The sequence below is a fragment of the Ceratina calcarata genome, unplaced genomic scaffold, assembly GCF_001652005.2.
Source record: "Ceratina calcarata isolate Rehan_Ccalc_2016 unplaced genomic scaffold, ASM165200v1 scaffold297.2, whole genome shotgun sequence".
Classification (NCBI taxonomy): Eukaryota; Metazoa; Arthropoda; class Insecta; order Hymenoptera; family Apidae; genus Ceratina; species Ceratina calcarata.
In genome coordinates, this window is record NW_017152138.1 from 718,558 (window position 1) to 735,388 (window position 16,831).

Here is a 16,831-nt window from a genome sequence, read left to right on the forward strand (position 1 = left end):
GAGCTTGGCATTTCAGCCACGTGAAAATGTAAAAGGTCAGCGATGTTAGAGATCGGTACGAATGATGCATCTCCTGGAATTGCTGACAAAGAACAGAAAAGTTCGATCTTTCGTGAAATTCATAGATTGGAACATTTAAGATGCTGATGCTGGATTATCCTTTGTGAACGATTTGAGAAAAATAGAATAAACTCCCCGTGCATCCATGTTCACATCCGACTCGACATATCCGTGTCACTACTCATTCAAACTACCCTTTAACAGGAATCCGATAAGACACTATTTTTGTAGAAGTTACATACACAGGAAGCGTTACCATTAAATTAACATTGAAACACCCAATCGTGAGAAGTGGACCAACATTACTATTATCATTTTATTATTATTATTATTATTTAATTGTCGTTATCGCGCCTTTCACTTTTCTTTCTTAACGTTCGTCCCTCTTTTTTGTTTATGTTCTGGCAGCTGACGGTATCGGTGGGGGTGTCGGAGGCGGAGTGATCGGCGGCGTCGGCGACGACGAGAGGGAAGAACGAACGACACTGGACCTCGAGCCCGGCACCGGCACCCTGTGCCGTGCTGGAACCGGCAGCTATCGCCAGTATCCGCCGGATCTGTTGGCGTTCTCCGGCGGACGGGGCGCGTCGCCAACTAGCCAAGCGTCTACAGCGCCGGACAACACTCGTCTGCCGAGCCAACACGTGACGTCCACCGCTGCTACTTACGGTTCGCCGTCGAGCCAATATCCGGCCGCCTTCAAGACTCTGCCGCACAACCGAAGCGTCACCCCTTACGGGAGCTCCACGATAGCGCCTGTGATGCCAAGACACGGATACGTGACCATACCGAGGAGACCGAGAGCACCAAGCTGGAGCAGCGGGCCACCTACATCACCTACGGATGGATTGGAACCAGTTTACGACAACCTTGGATTAAGGACTACCGCGGATGGCAGTTCGGTACTATCATTGAACAAGAGTCCCGAGCCATTGTCTTCGATGAGAAATCGACCCCTACCTGGGACACCTAATTCGCATTACGGTACTATACAACGGAGCACACCGAACATACTGACGAGCAGTCCACTCGATAGAGCTGCGCCGGAAGGCGCGGCCGAATGGCCGACGAAACTCGCCGACGAATCAACGGACAGTAATATTCTCCTTGGACAACAGCAACAACAATCGGGTGGCAGTAACACGCTCGGAAGGAAGGTGCCTCCCAGGCCACCGCCAAAACCTAAGAAGAAGTCGGCGAACGGACCATTGTACGAAGACGAGGGCGAGGATGGTACGGAGGTATGATCGACGTACATCGGTCGGCGAAGATGAGGCCGGGAGGTCGTGGCAGTGGTGAGCACAAGGAACGCTTGACCGACGCCACAATAAACCGGTAGTGCCTTTCAAGAAGAGACGACCTAAACCGCGGCGTCCGCGGGCCGATGTTCGGTTTGAGCGCGTAAGTTTGTGCCGACGAATGAACGTACCGGAGCTCCGACGTCCGGTGGACACAGATACGAATGGTGAACCGCTGACTCAAACCGGAAAACAACGACGAAAGTTTCTCGGACGAGACGCCTATCGTCGGTCACATTTTTTTTATCGTCGTGTTTTCCCTTCCCCTTTTCTCTCCTCTCTCTCTCTTTTTATCTACAGTTTTATGTATTTTTTTTTTAATTTATTTTGGCTCGCAATGTATGACCTCGTGATGACGAACACATGAACTCTTTCTGTGACCCGCAACATCGACACACGATTCTTCACGGTGAACTTTTGGCACGCACACGACTTTCGTGCACGTAGGTGAAAATAGACGATGTACTTTCGAATCGTTTCGCGAATAATCATCCATTGAGGCAGGTGTGCCCTAAGGTACTTCTATCTTGTCTCCATTTATACTATAAGACTAATAATGTACGATACAAAGTTTGTCGTTGATATCACAGTGAATAAGACACATAAGACAACTTAAGACAGTTTGACCTCTTTTGTTGGTAAGAAGGCATAGTGCACAATGTAAACAATACGTATATGTCTTAATATAATAACTGTTTTTCTAACAACTAAAACTAAATGCATTATTACGTTATCTTCCTTCGAACGTACCCTAAAATTGAGAACTGTTTTTGGATAATAGATTTGCAGTGTGCATTAGACCTTTCAAGTTCAGAGAGATAAATCTCGATTAATCGCTGGACGTAACGAACAATATGAAAGTTTCGTACTTGACTTCAATCCTAACGAATAAACTGTTGGACACTGTGGGTTCACAGAAGATCATAGACAATTTCATGTAAAATAGAAAGTAACAAAACGTTAGCATTAAAAATAACGTATCTTCCAGAACGTTTATCTTATTTTTCGACATGTATGTCTAAAGAGAATCGCGTTCGAACCGCAGCGCGGCCGTCGTAGATACGATGTAATGTATATTATTTTAAAAGACTAATCTTTCGTAAAATGATCAATGACGATCAGTAGTATACACTTTTACTCCATTCATTTATTTTTTTATTTTTTATTTAATCTTTTATATGCACCTTTATGCAGGACGGAAGATCTATTCTATACGATAGCTTACTGTCAATATATTTTTTATTCAAAATATGCAAAGCAGTGCTTTAGTTTTGTCCCTTTTTATATCGATAGGTTTAGAGTGATGTTTCTTTCTTCTTTGGCTAAGTGTTATACGTCAGTACTCGATGTAATGACATCAATTGGAATTAAACATAAACTTATCGCGTTTAAGTAAAAAGGATAAACATATTTAAATACCGAGGATGTTATATAGTAACTGTTTCTGATAATAACGAAGTTAACAAAGCTGCGTACACATAAATCTTCCGATTACATTTAATGGTAAAAAAAAAAAAAGGAAGATGTTCTAGTGCGAGGTCGTAAATCGGTATACAAGGAAGTCGGCTTCTGGAATTGGGAATTTCTCAAGGATCATGTAACGTGGTTTAAGCAGTTAAAACGTTACCGGCGACCAAACACATAATTTTATTCATGAAATATTTTAATATTCGCGCAATGCCATGCTACGTGTCCTTCGTTTTGACGAAGCGGATCTCACAACAGCGTATATATTGTAAAAAGAATCATGGTACGATTTGTACATACGGTGTATCTATATTATACATTATATGTAAGAAATAGCTGATCTGTCTTCTGTTTAGTCGAAACAGTGCAAGGTGTGATTCTGCGATTGTTCCGTACGGCGGAAAAGGAATTACCTGATGATTAACAAGGAAAGGGGACGTCTATCTTCGAATTAGGTGTACGACAACGTGGGGAAGTTAATATTAAAAATACTACTGTATACGTAACATTTGATGATCTGCTTGGGCAGGCTCACAATTGAAAAGTCTCTGTACATTACATGTACTTCAAGTAATTTAATTCTATCACATAATTGGAATAAATATTAACGACGTTTCAAACAAATTATTGTTGTTAGATTGTGAGTGATTATGCAAATTCATATTATCGGTATTTTCGTATAATGCACAAAGCCAATTCGTCTAATTTATGAATGAAAAACCGAGAATAAAGTGAATCAGTTCACAAAATAGCATTCTACGTTTTAGTAAAAAAATTTGTTGTATTTTTGAAATTTTTAAGTTTAAATCAATAGAATCGAGATCGTAAGCAATCTACGAATTGACAAATCGAGCTTAATGATTCTTGTACCTAGAGAATTGCAAAAAGAAAGAGTGACGCAACCACATCGATCGCTCGTAAGTTTTACTTTAACTTTACGTATTTAAAACAAAAATAATCATCTGACTGAAGCTTTTAATTGTTTTGTAAGAAGTAATCGCAAATTTTCGAGAAAACCTTCACGACTACCTTCCAATTAACCATCACTCGCGCATCTTACCGACTCAATTTACCGTTTAGTGTTACTCGGTACGAAAACGCGAAAGTTTTTTATACCTTCGATACGTTTCATCCGAAACTTAACGTTGTGCGTATGAGCTTAGCAGGGGATTTTGGAATTAATCGTTCATGCAACTTGTTGCGAATACCGTTACCGTATAGTTCAGCCGAAGGATTCCTCTCGACGCGCGACGCGAGTTTGAAGGTTATTAGCAGACAACAATTTATCGCTTATCCAAATTAATAGAATACAAACCTACATTCCCGCCTCCTATCCATATAAGATCATATCTCGACTTACCCACGTAACTTAATCGCGTTCAACGGATAATTCAACACGATTGTAACTCGGATATCGATGCAACAATATTACATTTCATATTATCACCTATTACGTTAGTCTCATATGATCCTAGTTTTTATCTTAAAAATTGTGTAACCAATTTGTGAATTAATTATAGTATGTCATTTGTATCTGTAATTATTCATAATTATAAATATATTTTGTTACACTTGGCTTTCACTTGAGGAAACGCTTAACATTCTAGTATAATATTAATATACTTCGAAGCTGATTTTTCTTTTTTTATTAACAACTGAAAATTGGTTTAGTTCAATTGAAATGTTAATTACGATTAACAACATTTTCAAATGCTAAATAAAAAGAAAAATACTATTCTTACTGATTTCAATTTTTGAAGCTGATTTTCACAAGAATTTCACAATACCATATAAAACTAAAACTTTCCTTATATTTTTATATAAAAAGATTTTGTACGAGATTAATAGTATAATACAGGAGAATCTAAATTGTAATGTTGTTTTGCATAAATGTTTACGCAACTTACGATCGTGTTAGACACTCTGCCGAAATACAATGTTATTGCATCGATTTTCCAGTTACAATCATAATAAATTATCCGTGAAATACGATTATATTGCACAAGTCCGCCGAGATACGATTTTACGAATAGGACGTTTCGATATGTTGATTTCAGTTCTTTATACGAAGGATTCTGCTCCCCTTTGACCGGGATTTGCTTTGAACCGTTTTACCTTCAATTTGCTTAGAAAAGGTAATACCAATTATTTCATGAAAAATAATTTATGCAGATCGATCGATCGTCTGCTCGTTAAAAGAATTATTGATTCAACGTTCGTTCGTAAAGAACGATGAGAAAGGTTTTTAAATCTTACGGTCTTAATTTAATCTTTTCGTTGTTACATAAATAATAATATTCTTTATCCGACGTTTCATATCGTGAATTACTCAAACAATCATTTTATACACTACCACTGTATTACAGCCATGCGCAATTCATTTCAATATTTGAATGACAATGACCTATCAGTGGCGACAAGGTATCTTCCCCGTGAATCGTAATTCGCCTAAACAGTATTACACAATGAATCTGAAAACGATAATGCGATGTGAGTGGGACGACTCGGAGAAAAATTGTTGCGCGATTGTGTAACTTCACTTTTCCGGTTGTTTTCACAAGACTAGTGCATGTATTTATAAAAGGAGGTAATAAAAAAATTGCTATCAACGGATATCGGCATTGATAGTTTTATTCTATTTCGAATTTAAATAAGCACAATAAAAGTTCCAACATTCGGAAATATAACTAATGGTAAAAATGACCAATGGGTCTTCTGCAGTTTTCATAAAAAGAACACAAGAGCTTCGATTGGCCCACAGCCGAAAGTCAGGGTTGCACGATCGACGCACAAATTGTTTTAAGCGGCCTAGCAGAGTCGCGGCTCGTCCGATCCAATAGTCGTGCCGCGCCCTGTAAATACACATGAAACTTTAGTTGCACGCTAATTCACAACGTGGTTTATTGTATAAACGTTAGCACGTTCGAAGTAAAGCGCGACACGACCGGCTGGTACGGCGCCACGAGTATATTTTTGTAATTTTGTATTTTGAAGAGTTCTCCGGCCAATCAGTCGATCCCGCCAATCATCGCCGCGGCGAAGATACACTCGTCCCTGTTGCAAGGAATTAAACTGAATTCAAGCTATTCGTACACCTGCTAGCGAATCAAATCGAGTGAGATGAAATACGGCGCAACAGTTATACATGTGTTTCTAAAGGGCCATCTCTTCAATTAATTTCTCGACGAGCGTTTACCCGGCTGTCCACGTCGATTTCTACATTCACATTGACGCTTCTTCACTATAATTCCTGGGATTATGATTTTATTTAGAGTAGAATGCAGATAAATGAAAATTCAAGAGGTTCGCGTGCCTCTTATTGTTAGAGCATGTACTACTGCAAGCAACTTCCATACACGTCACACGAGTATAGACAAAATCGTAAATAGAGAGAGAGAGAGAGAGAGAGAGAGAGAGAGAGATACAGTTTATCTATTTACATATTACCTGTTTCTCTTAGCACAGGATTGGCCACGATCTTTTTCTTTCAAATTCCTTGTTTCAAATCATTTTGAATACTAGCAAATGAGAAAAGGGACAGTGTTGTAATTAATACCGTGCTGTAAGAGAAAGATAGTATATGTATAACTAAACATTTCTATCCTGTGTACATCTTTAAAAGCACTTGAAAAGCAAGTAGTACATGCCCTAATTCTTGTAAACCTAACTTCTCGTTCAAAATTTAGGAGAAAGTTAGAGGATTTTATGTAATAACTTCTGTACGATACGGCAGTACGGTATGTTATATTATTTAGAACAATTATTTGAAATCTGACTGATGAGATCAAATAATTCTTTCCTAAAGTCCTAAAGAACAAGATACAGATTAGAAAGGACGTTTTTACCCACCAGCAAGATTTGTTTCACATTCGACACATTCCCGTGAACGTCATCTCCCAAGCTCGGTTGCTTCCATTTAGTGAATAGCGGCACGAACATACACGAATGAAAATAGAACATGCAGAATCCCCACAATTATAGGGTAGGGGGGTCAGTCGTGTACTACTTGTATGTCCTCTGTAGTATTAAGTAGCTGCGTCGTGTTTACCAGAGAATGCACATGACAAACCAGCACCAGTCGGTGTGCAATTATTATCGCGAAGATACTTTGCACGCTTGTGGTGTTAAGCTGTTCGACGTTTTAATGAAACCGTCCTTTTTGACAGCGAAACGTTGCAATAACACACAATTTACAACGGGTACTCGGCAAGCAGATCGTTTTCGCAGTCGATTAAAACGCCTAGAGAACGCATCGATCCTTCGTCAACGTCTTGTCCCTTAATGACTCTGCGTATCTACCTGTCAGGTATATATCCGCTTGAAGTCGTTACTCCAGAACGGAAATTAAATTCCGAGTAGATGAAAAAGCGATAGCGGAAAAACGGAGGTCGATGTCCGTGTAATTGCAAACACCGGTTACACTGGTGTTGGTCATGTCTCGATTTGGCATTTTTAACGAGGAACACGCGCTTCGAGTTTGAACGAACAAACGACTCGCGTCATAGGTGAGGACGCTAATGGAGAATAATATTGAATGGATAATGTCCAAGCATTTATGACCAGTTCTTCTTATTGAATCGTGAAATTATCGAATCGACGATTGGCAAGTGAACGCGCGAAACATAATTGGGTCAAGGGATGACACGTTGTAAGTTCTTAGAAATCACGTTGCAAATCTCTAATATGTCATTATCTTAATATACACTAAAGTGCAAGGCTGAATCAACATCCTCTATCCTGTTTTTATATGTCGGAGCACACGACTCGAGTTCTTTTGAGTACTTAGCTAGATACGTTAGAGTAGAGAAATTTAATGAGTAGAGAACATTTCGAAGAAATAGGAATCATGAGAAAGACGGTAAAGGTCGCTTTTCTCAACGCTCTCATCGTGGTTTGTAATGAAAACTCCAGCATCCAATTATGACCATTTATATAAGATTAGTATGTACGTGCTGAAAATTTTATCGAAATCGGTTATCGCTGCTACGAGCTAATCAGGTAAAATGGTGATAAACGCAATTAAATACGATTTTTAGCCTGAAATCTACATGCTTCGATGTTTGACGCTTTTTTCGATTTCGATACAAGGATTTCCATAGAATTTTCAACATGCACTAATCTCATATGAATGGTCAAAATGGTTTTGTTCAAATTTTCATTGCAAGCCCAAACAAAAATGTTGAAAAAGCGACTTCCACATTTGTCCTCACGATTTCTACCAATTTCAATTCTTCCGGAAATTCTCTCTACATATCATTTAGCAAGCTAATGTACCTAATTACTAAAAAAAACTCGAGTCGTTTGATCTGATTTTAAAAACTTATCCAGTTCCGAAGCATGTTGGTTCTATTTTACTGTTTAAAAGCAAATAAAAATCGACCAGTCAGTTGTACTTAAACATTTTCAGTTCTACGCAGACAATAGCACAGTAATTTTTTCGCAATTGTGCTTTAGTCATAATAACTTATAGATTATAATATCCTTAGTTTCGTCATTGTGATGTTAGAATAAATTCTTCATCTGTCAAAGTACCGTCCAGTACACCGATCCGATCGTAATCGTTTGAAATTTAACAAGATTGACCGCTGCCAACAGTTTTCATAAAGAATCATGATTCGATTACTTTTATGAAAAGTTTTGATATCTGTCATAATCGATTAGAGTACTTCTTTAAATACATATTGTTAAAAACAAACAAAATAATAAATGGAAAGCATAAGAGAAACGTCTTTATACAGCGTAATAAAATGTTTTCAGAGCTGATAGTTTGTTATTTAATCAAGATTGTGTTCGCATAGTGAATTTTAATTATATATTTCTGTCTGTGAAAATTGAAATTTAATTATCTCGCTGTATTTATTTTATAATTATTTAATGGAGAAACATCATTAAACGAAACGAATGATACTTATTTAATACGTTCAAGAGAGAGCACTAATAATATTTTTAATTACATACGTACATTCTATCGTTCTGGAGCGCATTCTTTCTCACTCATTTGCTTCTTTCACAAATATAATAGATATTGTCAGAGTACAGAAACCTGACGCAATTCATTAAGATTACATAATTAATTCTCTTTCTGAAGTAAGAGATAAAATGTTGATCCGCTGCACAAAAATTTTTAAAAATATGCATACAAAATTAGAATGTCAAAGCTTATTTTTTTTTGTCGAATTTCAACGTCAAAGAAATTGTATTCTTAACAGAAAAATAAAATGATTTAACAAATGGCCAACGTTATTATGAAAATAAAAAAATGTACTAACTGCGAACTTAAATTAGTTATATTATATTTCGCAAAAACGAGCGAATAACTATACTTTAACATAACACGTTCACTGCCATTATCGAAACGTTTCATCGGATTTCATAGGATAAAAAATTGATGGGAGAATAAAAATTAATTCATGTTCATTATTACCGATAGGCATGCCAGCAGAAGTATAATACAGTTTAAAAGGACGCGTAGACACGAGTGAAAACTACGAATAGACTTCATCGCGAAAGATTACACGACGCGATAAAATTTTGGCGTAAGCTGGGATTGTATGGACTATAAGCTGTAGAGCTTTAAAAAGGTTTATTCGGCTTGTCTCCATTGTCGCACAATGGTAACATCTGGCTCATCCTACGTTATACGTATTATAAAAGATGTACCGATAAAGTCTTCTGAAATCATGAACCTTGGAGGCAGTATGAAAATACTTAATTCTAATTTGTAAGAGAGAGAGATTGTGCATTCTCGATCGATCGCTCGGACTGTATCCTAATCGTCGTTGAAACTGGCTAATTTACTCGCAACATCATTACCTGTATCATATAATATATAGACAAGAACTTTCTGTATGTATATTGTAAAACTGTGAACAACGTACTGTGCGAAGCATGTTCCTGGTGAAGAGTATGTATGTACGTGTAGTCAGGACGCTATATCCTGTGGATTCAGCTGCGTCCAAATTTCTCTCATTTGATTAGAGCGTACGTTCTATGGAGGTTCTATGGGGCCGAGTCATGAATAAATGACAATGTCATTAACATATTTTCGTATCTCGTGCAGCACTCCGTTGTACAGGATAAAGATGCTACTTGAAGCGTTTTTATCGCATGAATAAAGATTATTATACATATAAATGTAAAGGAAACTGTTTGCGTGTCAGGATAGATATGTATGAAACTCCGTAGGGGGAAAATATACCGATCAGATTTTTTCTTTTAATTTTAGATTCTAGATGGCATAGGAACGTTAAGGCTAGATAATGGAGCGAGATGAAAATCTTTGCGAACGTTGAACATTTTGCCTTTTTCCTTTCTGCTTTATTAAATTTATTGCCAGTGTAATTATTAACATTCTAGTTATTATTACTATTATTACTCCCAATAATATTAGTATTGTTATCATTTAATATTCCTGTCTAATTGCTGGATTTAGTATCGTTATGTTGCGTTGTTATTATTATTATTATTATTATTATTATTATTATTATTATTATTGTGATCATAATTAATAATGCAGGAAGTTTTTAGATATTATGAAAAATTATACTTGCCTTCTAATAGTTCCAGTTCTGCATAACATTTCGGTCAATCATAATTTATATACCATTCAATGTACTATCATTGTAAATACTATACATATTTTATAAATAAAATATTTAGCGTAACCGTAATGTTAAGAGAATGTACTGAAAGCACCAGTCTGTACACTCCGACTACAATGATTAAATTTTAATAAATATCTCCCAATCCCATCACTGTGTCATCATTGTCAGGTGACTTTTTGAGGTAATTCCAAACATGAGAACGCATTCTATCTTGATTCTCTAGGAAACAACAACAGAGTCGAATGGTGTAAACCTATAATTTCAGCCAATTTTGTGGATAACACGACCCATAAAATTGGCCAAAAGTATGGGTTTACGGGACTACACTCTTCGTCCTCATGTACGATGATTTTTAGGTTATCAGTAATTATGATTTAATCAGAATATGCTGATAGTTAATAATATGTTATACGTTGCCAAGTTTATTGTTCCAATTAACTATGCTAATCGATTTTGTGCCAATATTCAACTTTTCAAAATATATATTTATAAACTATTATTAAAATTTTGTATATTATTTTGTCATTTGAAGTACCCTTAGAGCATATACTACATGGAGGAAGCACGAAGCACGTCTAGTGAAAATTGAAAAAGTGTAGACAACGGTGTGAGAGAGAGAGAGTAATAGTTTTGGGTACTCCTTCTCTCTGTCTAACAGTAGAGATAGAGGGGGAAGTCTCTGCCCCTTATCCTAAACGGCGCGAAATCATGTGCATACACGAGAGAGAGAGGTAGTACCCAAACCATTATCTCTCTCTCTCTCTCTCTCACCGTTGTCTACACTTTTTCCTTAGGCGTGCTTCCTCCATGTAGTATATGTTCTAAGGAAGTACCATTTGATAAAATCGTTGGACTAAGAACTATCTTAAAAAAAGAATATGAAACGAGATGAAATTATTGAAGGTTTAGAGTTTAGAGGATTAATAAAGCAAAGTATGAGGGTAAGTTGTTATTGTTTTTAATGCACTTTTATTGTCAAAATAGTTATAGCATTTTCACAGTCATCATTACAAATATAAAGGATCAATTTTTAATTGCAACAGACTTTAATAGTCTCTCTTCTTTAGTCACTCTCTTCAGCTTTAATAACGCTTCTTCGCCGTACTTCGTCACTAATTCCTCTACAAATTCGTCCTTCAACCTTTTCAAACATCTGAAACACAAATTAGTTGCAAAGATGAAAACAAATAGCGAGTGCATGTCCCTTTCTTTTTTATTACCTCCTATACATTGAATCGGTTCTGAACTTCCCGATGTCGAGACTGGGAGCGTGAGGGCGGTGGATAATGAACGTATCCGGTAAGACAATGTACCTATGTAAATCTCCAATTTATGGCATTGCGCTATAGTGTTCGCAGTGCTGTGAAATCACTTGACAATATTAATTATAAAACGTCTCTTACTTGTAACCAAGCACCGTCAGATGCGTCAAGTAGGAAACCTTGTTCCAACCGAAACCAATAAATCGGGTATCGTATCGGGGTGCAAGTCTTGAGACCACGATGTACGGTTCGAAATCTGGTTCCCAGGAAACCTGTAGCATTGTTTAGTTTAACACTAAATCTACCGACAGTTATTGTACACTAATATGTTACACAATATGACAAAGCAAATTCCGTTGCATGGTAGATTCAGTGTTAAGCAAGCAAGCAAGACATGCGAAAAACGAATTCGCATACCTCATACGGTTCCATCGTGTTCCGCCAATAACTATAATTCGTAGCAGCGTGACCCTGGGTCCAAACATGATATCGGAAAGTGTACAAAACGCCACGTTTTAAGAACTTTAGAAGTTCGTCCTTGTTAGCGGGAAAGGTAAACCTGTAATATATCACGTATGCATCGCATCCTTCTTTGGTTTATTTTTAATAGTGAAATACCTATAACGTTCCGTTTCAAACGCCGGTACGATCAAAGCTACTTTGTCCGACTCGCTAATATTTAATTTAACGATGTAACTCATAAGAGTTCCGTGCAATCCGTACTGCGGCAGAAAATCAACATCCAGTTGAAAGATGTACGCGGTCGATATATACGACATCGCGACATTGCGTAAATAATTAATTGGGTAGAGATCCTGAATGCAAACAATTCTAAATAGTCTTCTGAATTTTTTTTACACGAATCTCCAAGCTTAACGTACCCCATCTTTATACACAACATGGTACGCGATGTTTCTCCTATTTCGCAATTCGATCGAACCACGGACGAATTCGAGAAAGTTCTGTACCTCGGCATCGGTAAGATAAAGCGCGACGCTTATAGTTCCAGACCAGTGTTTCGATAAGTCTTCTAGTAACGGTATTCTTTCCACGCTACACTGAGTTACTAAGGCAACGTCAGTCGGAGCGTACACGTTGTACTCGTACTCGAGGACAAACGGATGAGTGCGATACAACGTGCTCGCGCCTCTCGTGAACTCATGACACGAACTCGATTCGTTGTACTAAAAATTGGAAATAGCAATTTTATACATGTATTGTATACGAGATAGAGCTATACTTGCCATTAATGGCATTAAACCATGCGATGCAAACTTAATACAGGAAGACAAGAAAAGCTTTTATTCATCTTCATAAAACAAAACTTACTTGCGAGACAATTTCGTGTTTATCACAACCAAATAAGCGTCTACGTAACAAATTTCCGTCCATTTCGAGGAATACTTTGTGCAATTTACGAAATTCATTAATATATTTGTTATATACATCTTGCTTTCGAGGAGAATTCCAATGGACAATCTATAAGAAACCCGACTCAATGCAGACTATCTAACTGTTGTAGGTGATTACGACTTGAGAAGAAAAATGGTACGTACACTTATTTGGCTAGTTTCGCGATAACATCGATCGCTGATTGTGTGGTCGCTCAACTGAATGTTCCACGTACAATCTATTTTATATATAATGAAAGGATGCTCTTTGATGACTGCGTTTATTATATCCTGATCGGCTAAACTAGTTTCCGGTATGTGGACCAGCACACGCTTGGTAACAGCCTCCCACAGACTCATAAATTTTCTGTCACGGAGTTGTTGCAAGTGCATTAGCATCACGCCGGTGTTAAAGCCACGACCGAGTGCCGGCCATGGCTGTTGACCGTAAGACAATGCCTTTATGTACCAATGGCTCTGATTCTCCGTCAAGCCCAGCGCCTGATCGTTCGCGAACTTCTCGAACGTACGCCAGAGCAAACTAACGTCGTTCAACACGGTCACATCCGTGTCGAATACAAGCACTTTATCCCGTTCCCGCATAGCATCCGGCAGAATTAATTTCAGAAGACCGTAAACGCCGGAGTAATGTTTGTTCGGTATCCAGGACACCTTTGGCACCCATCTCTCAGCTTCGTAGTAAGTTAAATTCACTGGAACGATCAGAGACGAGCAACGTTCAAGTTACTCTAGAGAAAAAAATTGTGCATACGACAATCAAACAGTTTCTCGACGATATATGCTTCAAAGTTTTCACTAGTAGCGTATGTCTGTTCATCTATCAGATTGTAAATTCTAACATCAAATCTTGATTAATTTAATTGACATTTTTTATTTCTTGACTCTCGTTATGCAATGAAAAAACTAGATTGAATTTTATTTCATAATTATGTCGAGTCAATTAATTGAGTATATGGTATACATAATTTGTATTTATATTTTGAAGAAACAGATGAATATATTAGTCTCGGTTGCATCTGTCACTAACCATGTGGTAAATCCCATGTTCGAAATATAGTTGTCAGAGCCCTCTTTGCAATTTCATCGACGAGTAAGTGAAAATGCAAAGGTTTAGTGCGATAGAACAAAACTGATTTAACTACTGTCACCAGGGCGAGCGTTGAATTATATCCGGCGCATACCATTGCAATGTGTACGGTCTCGCATTTTACCTTAAAGCAAATGTGTAATTCTCAATTTTCCAATATTTAACTTTCTATGAACAAAATGTTTTTTTTTTTCTAACAATTCATTCTTATTACATAATCATACCTTATACGCACATAACATTCCTAACAAACTACAATGAATTTTTTACCTCTTTACGGCTATTTTCTAAATGAAACTTTTCTAGAGTGGGCTGTTCCACCTGTAAACTTGATTTCTTTATCGATGAACCCAATTTCTCGCTAACTTTCAATGAACCGATTTCAGTGGAAGGAACTACAATAACACAACATATCAGTACCAAGGAGCAATATAAAAGAAAAAACGCTATTATTACCATTTAAGACTAAATAGAAGTAAAAAACTGCCGACGGTATTAAAATGCCGAGTAAACATCCTAGCCATGATCGAGCCATTGCAATCTGACAGACATATTTCCTAATTCGGAAAATGATTAATAAATAGATTTTATCGTAATTGTAACGCTAGGAGCAAAATCTATAAATAAAAGTTCGAATTAATAGAGCAATCAAATAATTAACACATTCATATTCTACAATAATAATTGAATATTCGTACGTAAAAATAATTCCAAATGCGTTATGTAAAAAATCAGGCTGTGTTTAGAAAAAATGTATCATTAATGTCCGTATCATTACACTACGGAGTAAAATATATTTAAAGACTTTAAAATAATACTGTATACTCTAAATATTCGATTTGATAAGTGCTCAACACTTCCGATGCAGAATAGCAACAAAAGAGATAGGTTAATAGAATTCGCGCAATTAAAATCCATTTTGCGGAAACAAGAACACTATCATTTAAATTTACAACATACCTACAAATCAGTGTTGACGAATACGTACCACCTGACTTCTTTCGACAACTGTCATTCACTTAAATCCACTACTCCCACTACTCTGGGCATACTGATTCAAATGCTATCAGTTCTATACAACATGAATTTACACACGCGAAACACCACAAAAACGGTGTTCGGTTTTACTTCAGTGAATCACTGTTATAACACGGAATATTTGGCGTGAATCAAGTAGATTCGCGTAATTACTTATGAGCAACGACGCAACAACACGCATCTTAAACTGTCTTAAACACCCGAAAGAGGAAGTTTAATATAAATAGTTCAATCACTGAATAACGTAATGGTAGAATCGCACTCTCTGTTCCAGTAACGCAGCGTCATATAACGGAAAGTCGCCGACTTTAAGTCGGTAACTCGCTTAGAGCATATACTACATGGAGGAAGCACGCCTAAGGAAAAAGTGTAGACAACGGTGAGAGAGATGATGGTTTGGGTACTACCTCTCTCTCTCGCGTACACACATGATTTCGCGCCGTTTAGGATAAGGGGCAGAGACTTCCTCCTCTATCTCTACTGTTAGACAGAGAGAAGGAGTACCCAAAACTATTACTCTCTCTCTCTAGAGCAATCAAATAATTAACACATTCATATTCTACAATAATAATTGAATATTCGTACGTAAAAATAATTCCAAATGCGTTATGTAAAAAATCAGGCTGTGTTTAGAAAAAATGTATCATTAATGTCCGTATCATTACACTACGGAGTAAAATATATTTAAAGACTTTAAAATAATACTGTATACTCTAAATATTCGATTTGATAAGTGCTCAACACTTCCGATGCAGAATAGCAACAAAAGAGATAGGTTAATAGAATTCGCGCAATTAAAATCCATTTTGCGGAAACAAGAACACTATCATTTAAATTTACAACATACCTACAAATCAGTGTTGACGAATACGTACCACCTGACTTCTTTCGACAACTGTCATTCACTTAAATCCACTACTCCCACTACTCTGGGCATACTGATTCAAATGCTATCAGTTCTATACAACATGAATTTACACACGCGAAACACCACAAAAACGGTGTTCGGTTTTACTTCAGTGAATCACTGTTATAACACGGAATATTTGGCGTGAATCAAGTAGATTCGCGTAATTACTTATGAGCAACGACGCAACAACACGCATCTTAAACTGTCTTAAACACCCGAAAGAGGAAGTTTAATATAAATAGTTCAATCACTGAATAACGTAATGGTAGAATCGCACTCTCTGTTCCAGTAACGCAGCGTCATATAACGGAAAGTCGCCGACTTTAAGTCGGTAACTCGCTTAGAGCATATACTACATGGAGGAAGCACGCCTAAGGAAAAAGTGTAGACAACGGTGAGAGAGATGATGGTTTGGGTACTACCTCTCTCTCTCGCGTACACACATGATTTCGCGCCGTTTAGGATAAGGGGCAGAGACTTCCTCCTCTATCTCTACTGTTAGACAGAGAGAAGGAGTACCCAAAACTATTACTCTCTCTCTCTCACCGTTGTCTACACTTTTTCACTAGACGTGCTTCCTCCATGTAGTATATGCTCTAAGGTAATGTAGTTTCTCACTTTCATCACGAGAGGGCAATATGCGTACTTCGATTGTGGGCACCGGCCCCCCAGCGGTGCCATAACTTTTCCCTC

General features: G+C 37.4%; 2 protein-coding genes across 13 annotated transcripts in view; one reads left to right on the forward strand and one right to left on the reverse strand.

Annotated features, from left to right (window-relative positions):
- kek5 (leucine-rich repeat, immunoglobulin-like domain-containing kekkon 5 protein) overlaps window positions 1-10,576 on the forward strand; it is a 154,118-nt gene extending 143,542 nt beyond the window's left edge. For all 6 annotated transcript variants that reach the window (XM_026812866.1, XM_026812868.1, XM_026812867.1 and 3 more), the window contains one exon: window positions 469-10,576. In XM_026812866.1, coding sequence (XP_026668667.1) covers window positions 469-1,307 — 839 coding nt within the window. In that variant the 3' untranslated portion in view covers window positions 1,308-10,576. The remainder of the gene's footprint in view (window positions 1-468) is intronic.
- A 795-nt stretch (window positions 10,577-11,371) lies between these two features.
- LOC108624117 (LARGE xylosyl- and glucuronyltransferase 1) lies at window positions 11,372-16,118 on the reverse strand. Of its 7 annotated transcripts, none has more exons than XM_018023197.2 (12): window positions 16,104-16,118; window positions 14,647-14,807; window positions 14,461-14,585; window positions 14,131-14,314; window positions 13,248-13,795; window positions 13,021-13,170; window positions 12,573-12,875; window positions 12,310-12,506; window positions 12,109-12,250; window positions 11,833-11,963; window positions 11,650-11,742; window positions 11,372-11,582 (listed from the first exon to the last, which is right to left on the reverse strand). In XM_018023197.2, exons 2-12 carry the CDS (start codon window positions 14,723-14,725, stop codon window positions 11,453-11,455), a joined length of 2,082 nt encoding a protein of 693 aa, XP_017878686.1. In that variant the 5' UTR covers window positions 14,726-14,807; window positions 16,104-16,118; the 3' UTR covers window positions 11,372-11,452. The 7 variants fall into 7 exon arrangements, with proteins under 7 accessions (XP_017878686.1, XP_026668588.1, XP_017878685.1 ...); XM_026812787.1 differs by lacking the exon at window positions 16,104-16,118 and adding an exon at window positions 16,076-16,094; XM_018023196.2 differs by lacking the exon at window positions 16,104-16,118 and adding an exon at window positions 15,179-15,548 and having other exon boundaries at window positions 14,647-14,747.
- Window positions 16,119-16,831: the final 713 nt, after the last annotated feature.

What these genes read in the sequence shown, in the direction of transcription:
- LOC108624117 (XM_018023197.2), bottom strand. Translation starts at nt 14,725, where the DNA reads ATGGCTCGATCATGGCTAGGATGTTTACTCGGCATTTTAATACCGTCG. An exon ending in GCGAAACTAGCCAAATAAGT is followed by an intron (nt 13,171 to 13,247) that starts GTACGTACCATT and finishes GGTTTCTTATAG; the next exon opens with ATTGTCCATTGGAATTCTCC. An exon ending in TTTGAAACGGAACGTTATAG is followed by an intron (nt 12,251 to 12,309) that starts GTATTTCACTAT and finishes GATATATTACAG; the next exon opens with GTTTACCTTTCCCGCTAACA.